The sequence below is a fragment of the Penaeus monodon genome, chromosome 7, assembly GCF_015228065.2.
Source record: "Penaeus monodon isolate SGIC_2016 chromosome 7, NSTDA_Pmon_1, whole genome shotgun sequence".
Lineage (NCBI taxonomy): Eukaryota > Metazoa > Arthropoda > Malacostraca > Decapoda > Penaeidae > Penaeus > Penaeus monodon.
This window is the reverse complement of record NC_051392.1, coordinates 37949320-37956819: the sequence shown is the minus strand read 5'-3', so window position 1 is coordinate 37956819 and position 7500 is coordinate 37949320. Positions and strand designations below refer to the sequence as shown.

Genomic DNA, 7500 nt, shown 5'->3' with positions numbered 1-7500 from the left:
TAATGCAATAAAACAGAACTGAATGACAGGTAGTTGCTATAACTTCTTTTTATCACCTTATTGGAATCCGTCACCAGCAGTATGAATCATCGTTTTAATTTTTTTCTACTTTTTTTTCTCCTTAATGCCGGTAGTTTAGTTTCTAATGAAAGTTGCTACTTACTTTCTATCTATTCCATTTGTTTATTCCTTACCTTTTAAACACTGTTAGGCTCCATGCTGATGTAGTAAATTATTTATCAAGATCTCACAAGTATACCTTATAGAAGAAAGGGGTCCAGACATATTATGAATATATTTATAGCAATCATGCTTTCCTGGCATACCATGACGCTTGCTTATTTTTATTTATCAAATACATTTCAAATTAGGCTCAACAGCACCATTCCATCAATGCAGAATAATTTAATATCTTGATATTCCTTTCCAGTTGCAATAGCATTTTTCCTCTGCTTTAACTGCATATTTACAGAGACTTTGATTTCACATTTACTGCCACCATCACTACATTCATAATAACTTATATTAATCATTCTCATGTTTCAACAATAAAAAAATATTAGTCTCTACATCACCTTGATATGACAAATTGATTTCCAATACAGTATTGAATGCATGACAATCAAACAATAGTCAAATAGTTGTCAGAAAGTTGCATCATTGGTATTCCAAAGAACAAAAAACTAGGATAATCAAATAAACCTTTATTTACAAATGATGGAAAAAACAGACAAGACATAATAAGTCTGAAGTGCAGAAACACAAGGTAAAAAAATTGTGCCATCCTCTGCACTCCAACCTTATAAATCCATGAGGTTCAGCTGGGCAAGGCTGAAAGTTCCTGAATACCTGCAGTTCCTTTATTGGACGTGGGAAAAAATACTTAAAAAAGGTGAAAAATCTTTTCAGTGGGGAACCATTTTTTGTCTGATCACATATTCTGAATTTTTGTACTGCAGCTGCATTTTTTTCTCTTTTTTTCTGGACTAATTATTATTACTGGGAAATTTCTACGCCAACAAATAGTTAGCCCTAACATTTTAATTGTCCTACAAAATCAGCCACAAATGAGAAAACTGTGGCAAAATCGACTCTATAGGGCAAATGTAACAAAAATATTTATTTATACACATATATACATATTGAACACCAAGATAAAAAATTTACTCAATACTATATGCATCAATTCCAAAGTTCTTACTTTCATCTATTTGTGGATCTTATTGGGCACATTACTTTCAAAATTTGTGCTTCTTCTACAAAGATCCTAGTTTTGGCAAAAACAATTAAGTATTCCTGTAATAAATAATAAATATTTTTGCATTTGAAAGAATCACATTAATCCTTAAGTAATTCCATTTCCTTGATTGAGCATTCAATTATATAATCAAATCCATGATAACAAATAAGGTTTAATAAAATGTAAATCAAAACAACTTGAAATTATTTAGTAAACATACCAATACATTCAATCTGAATTTGCTCTGATTTATCCCTCCTAATGAATCAACAAGATAAAAAATATATATATGCTCGATTCATAGTATTCACATGTCCATATGTCATAAATCAGCATCCAGTCTTGCAGAAAATCAGCACTCACTCAGTATTATACCAGTTCTAAAACACTGTAATTTTTTCAAGCATTCACTTTGCACAATTTTCACCACAAGACCTAGAACATCACATCACTTGTCTTGACCTTTGCAGTGACTAAAGATTTTGATGCTTGACATTAGATGAAGACTTGTTGGTAAACCTCATCATTTAGCCAATCATGTTTTATTTCATAATCTAAAATGGCTTGACATCATGATGGCTGTCATTAATTTTATCTTAATATTTTTTATTAATAGGTTCATATGACCCAGTGCAGAATGTATGGTCCACTTGCCACACATCAACTAACACATCCTTTAACGTCTTCTGAGGAATGATGACGCCCAAGAGCTTGTGAAGGACTTACTCTGGCGTTCTTCCTCCACTCTCTGCTTCGTAATCAATTCCTGTTCCTGTGCTTGCCTCTGATTCTCACGAAAAGCTGCCAGTGGGTCTTCAAAGTTCCGATAATAATCAATCACCTCGCGTATATCTCCAACCTCGGACTCTGCAATTGCTGTGACAAAATGGGCGGAAAGTTAATCATAGTAATGAATGAAAATGAAGGATTCTATAAAATGAACAATGATCTTAAGACTATTTTACTAGCATCTGAGCTCAAGAATAGAAGACTTACTCCTAAGCATGAAAGCTAGCTCTAGAAGTGACTGGTCATTCATATTGCCATCCCAGCGCTTCAACTTCAGCTGGTTCCTAGGTGACGAAACTGCCTCTCCATCCCAGTCAACACAGATCACCTGGAACATTCAAGATAATCTTTTAAAACATCTCTTATCCTTAACCCAATGCTGCCAGGTAAATGTACTGTTCACTGTGGTAGGCTATTGTTTGTAAAATGTCTTAACACACAAGGAGTCAATTAGTAAATCTTATGACCTCACCTGAGTTCAAGAAAAGAAAATCTTTCCAAAAATCAGGGAAAAGGGTAAACAGGTGAGATAGGTAGTAGTTTCTAGTAATTGGCTTTTTGGTGCTAAGTACTTGAGGAGCCACCTATGTGTAAAGACATATAATAAACAAAACTCACAGTGGGCATAGCATCCACTTACATGCCATTCCAGTGGCAATAGGTTAATATTACTTCACTGAAGATTCATGATCTCATCAAGAAAATCTAAAATTTCTAAATAACATTTGAACATGATACAAATTGTAAATAGGTTAATTTCAATTTGTTTCAAGTATGCTTAACACATTCACTTATGACAATATGGCACAGATACTGTAATTCCATCAAATCCATGATATACTGCATAAAAACCTCATGAATAAAGTGCTTCTTTTTATTTAATATCATATAAAAAAAATGACTTCAATTCATTCTATAAATTCCTCTCCTCTTTCTAACATTCATTATTTGTATCTTCATCTAATCAAATCTGGACATCTCACACTAATATCTTCCCAGGATTTTCCCAAACTCTACATGGTAAACAACTTCCGAAATTCACAACGGCTTACCTTGCTTAAGTCTCGATTCAAGCAGTTAAGGTCCTTTATATGTTTGCCATCAACATATCGAGTCGAGTCCTTGAACAGTCGGTACCATATGTAGCCATTTGGATCTAAGTGGTCAATCAGGGGGAATGCTGTCTGATGTCCAGAATAAATTTGAATATAATTAGTAAAAGCTATGATATATATATATATATATATATATATATATATATATATATATATATATATATATATATATATATATATATATATAAAAAATGATTAGGAAAATTATATAAATAATTTCCTTCTTGCCTCTGTTAGATAAATCAGTCCTACATAGAATGAAAAAGAAAAATATTCTTCATAACACACAAAAAAATTAGCTCATATTGGTTCCACCGTCTCCCTCCCCTAAATAATGACCACAAATAATTAAACTTACAAAGCCTTGTTCATTGGTGTAGATGACAATCTCAAACAGCGGGGGAGCACAATGATGGAGCAGGAAATCAACTCCAGGACGTTTCTTAAACCTCCAACCTGTTTCATACTGCAAAATAAGCACAGGAATTAAAAATATTGAAATACTAATATCACCAAAAGCAGATACATGCAGACATATGTATCTCTAAGGAAATAAATGAAATGCGAGTGTGATTAGAAGTTCCATGCACGTCATAATAATCAATTAAAATTTTCAGTGTTTTGTCTATAAAAAAAATTAAGATATTGTTCTAACATAACAAAATAGAATTACTGCCTCCTTCTTGCTTTTGGGCACCTTACAGTAAATTCTTTCAGTGTAATTCAGTTCAAATAAAGCAAACAAAAAAATAGGAAAGGAAAGCAAAGGAAAGCAAACAAAAAGGAAAGGAAAGGAAAGGAAAGGAAAGGAAAGGAAAGGAAAGGAAAGGAAAGGAAAGGAAAGGAAAGGAAAGGAAAGGAAAGGAAAGGAAAGGAAAGGAAAGGAAAGGAAAGGAAAGGAAAGGAAAGACAAGACAAGACAAGACAAGACAAGACAAGACAAGACAAGACAAGGGGAAAAAGATAGAGAGAGAGACATACACAGAAATAATCAAGACAAACAATAGCGATAATAAAAAAAAATAAAATAAAGATAAACATAATACACAGGAAGACAACCTCGTTCACTAACCGTCCATTCTGGGTGCACCAAAATGTCCCGCAGCTCGAGCACCAGGGTATATGGAGGTTGTATGTACGGTTCCTTTAAAGGTTCTGGCAGTAACTTTTCACGCGATGGTTCCTGGATCATTTTGTTCATGTCGTTCATAGCACGCCAAGTCCGCATGACATACTGCTGGACAACTGGCATGTCTGAAAACTCATCACGTATAGGGTTCCCTTCGACATCTACACCTGGCGCACCTGGAAGACACAAGCAGGAGGAATACTTTATAATGAAGCTTTACAGTAAATATACTTAACAATCCCCTCATTCATGCAAGAAGCTCAGCCAAGCCTTATTTGTCCACAGAGACTCCCATTTAAATTTTATGATTTTTTTCTTATTCTCATAAGATTTAAGGGCCAGGGAGTACTTCTTTACTATTCACTTATCCTGAGGTCACCTTTTTGCTATCTTGTATTCAATCAGCTAGTAACCCAAGAAAAGTATCAGGAACCAGAAAAACTGCTTAAAACTTATTATATACTGCAGGTATTCATTCGCATAACGTTATAAGACGATCTGTTGTTGTTTTCTATTGCAAATTATATAACTGACTTTTGTAACTATTTGCAAAGTAACTGCACCCCTCTGATGGTAAGTCTGTGCAGCAAATACCGGTAATTTTGTAGTTTCACACCACTATCCAATTTTTTAATTATTGTTATTTCTTTCAGTCACCAACACTGCAATCTACATAAATCTTGTTATTTTCCATTGCAAATTATATAAATGAAAATAGTTGGTAATGTTTATGAAGTAACTTTATATTCCGAGATTAATTTCCCATTACCTCCAACCATTCCTGGGAAATCCACAAACATTACTTCTCCCCCAGACCCCCCATCCAACCACCACATTTCTCTATCGGGGACTCCGCCCAGACCCCCACCCAATCGCCATGGACTTACTCTCCATGTGGCATTTGTATTTTTTCTCTTTGATTATTATAGTGCCATTACATTTTCCTGTAAATGTATTTAAAAATGTTACTTGCAGCACAATTTTCATTTTGTCCATACAGGAAAATTTTACTATATACTACATATCTGAGGGAGACTGAAACTATACCAAAATACCTTCCACACCCAGGGCTTTGCTCCCAGACCCCCATCCGATCTTATTTCCCTATCGAGGGCTCTGCCCCAGATCCCCACCTGATCGCCATGGACTTGCTCTCTGAGTGGCATAAGTCACATTCTATTTTCTTCATTTCTGACGTTATTCTTTGTCTGCGCAGATTATTTCATGTATCACAAATCATATTTTTCCCCTTTATTTATTATATAATCATTACATTTTCATAAATATGTATACTAAAGTATGAGAAAAAATTGTTGCAAATCAACTATCAACATTCCTTGAATCCAATCACCTTATTTCTGAAATGTAGCATGGTCTTAGACGTAAGCTATCCACTGAAACAGCATTTTTAAAAATCATAAACAAATTTTATAACATAGACAAGAATCAAATAAATCTACTCACATTGTATAATCTATCAGAGGCATTTGACAGTGTCAGCCATAAAATCCTGCTTAACAAATTGAAAAGTCATGGAATTGACAACTATTGGTTCAGAATTTATCTACCACAGTCAATCAAAATTCATAAAAATATGTCATCTAAGAAACAAGTCTCTTTGAGTGTCCCAAAAGGCATGATTTTAGGCCCAATAATATTCACTAAATTCATTAACGATCTAACCTATCAACCAAGTAACTGATTCCTTGTTCAAAATGAAGATGACACTCAGTTTCTTCATGCCACCTACTGTAAGCAATTTAAATAATTGATAACAGACTCTTATAAAAGTAAAAATTCAATTTAATAACAATGGCCCTACTCTAAATCCTGATAAAATTCAATAGAACTTTATGGCCTACGTCCCCACAAACACAATCACAGAATTTGAAGGCTATCATTTTAAACTAATGATTTCCATGAAAAATCCAGAAGTACACAGACACATGACTTCCGAGGCACATGGACAACATTTACAAAAAAGTAATGGGTACACTGATATACCTAAATCACACACACACAAAAAAAAAAAAATCCCCATAGTGACGAGAATTACCGTTGCACAAACCCTTGCACTCAGCATTATAAACTACTGTTCCAACATATGGGGCTCAACCATTAAAACCCAACATACAATAGGCAATATCAATAAACATGACCACACAACCTCCATATAAATAAATTAAAATGGTGAAAATTTCAACAAAAATATAAATTTGAAACATGTAGATTCATTCATAATGTCATACAGGGTGACTATCCTCATTGGTTAATGCCTCTACAAACAATTGGTAACACAATGGGCATTCAAACCAGACAGATCAACTCTCTGCATGGCAAAAGGTTGTACACTTTAATAGGTTCATGGCAAATGCAAATACAAGGGTCCGATATCTGGAACAACCTATCAGATAATATTATAAACATCTCTAACCAGATTAATTTCAAAAGGAAATTAAAAGAGCATATTTGAATTTGTCAATTACATCAGGCAATTAAATGCAAAGCCAAACCATGTACCTCTACTTCTAATGATGTGACCATCACATTCTATTTAATTTTATAACTCCCCTGCTAATGTACTTAACATTGTTACCACTTATTCTGTATGTAAAAAGAACCTTTGTAATTAATGGAATAACGTGTTTTAATTCTGATTTGACTTCAACTTAGTATTATCCTCATCACCTTACAAAGGAAATACTATTGATGAAATGCATCTTATTTCTACCCATTTCTGACAAAATTTACCTTGTACTATGTGGCAAACAAACTACCCCACATATTTTCTATTCCAGATAATTACTTGGTATTTCTTACCGAGAGCAACGCACCCTCCAGAGACCAAGTCCCAAAACCTGGGTTATCATGAGAACCCAAACCTAATCTTTCCTAGCTTCTATTTACACCCTAGATAGGGGGGGAAGACCCCTGTACCCCTCCTTTATTAGCACTTCCTGCCAAATTACAGAAAACACAACACTGAGAACTCTGGGTGTGTATGGGTGTTGTGGACTTGGTCTCTGAGCGGTGATATACAGTGGATATTTTCGTCATTTTGCAGTAAATGTGAGGTCACTACAGCTGTTGTTTATTACTGTATTTCTTATGCTCTATGAGCTGACAGTGTGAATTTCCATCTGTCTTTGTTTGTCACCCTCAGCAGCATTAACTAATTACTCAAATAAATTTCATTAACATAAGTCTTTTGCTATACTTCACAGCAG

General features: G+C 34.2%; 1 protein-coding gene across 1 annotated transcript in view; it reads right to left on the bottom strand.

Moving 5' to 3' along the window:
* Positions 1–689: 689 nt before the first annotated feature.
* Positions 690–7500, bottom strand: part of LOC119575275 (mitochondrial import inner membrane translocase subunit TIM50-C-like) — a 7746-nt gene continuing 935 nt past the window's right edge. The window contains exons 2-6 of the mRNA XM_037922804.1: positions 4217–4449; positions 3503–3610; positions 3082–3213; positions 2237–2357; positions 690–2116 (exon numbers count right to left, since the gene is read on the bottom strand). Coding sequence (XP_037778732.1) covers positions 1917–2116; positions 2237–2357; positions 3082–3213; positions 3503–3610; positions 4217–4449 — 794 coding nt within the window. The 3' untranslated portion in view covers positions 690–1916. The remainder of the gene's footprint in view (positions 2117–2236; positions 2358–3081; positions 3214–3502; positions 3611–4216; positions 4450–7500) is intronic.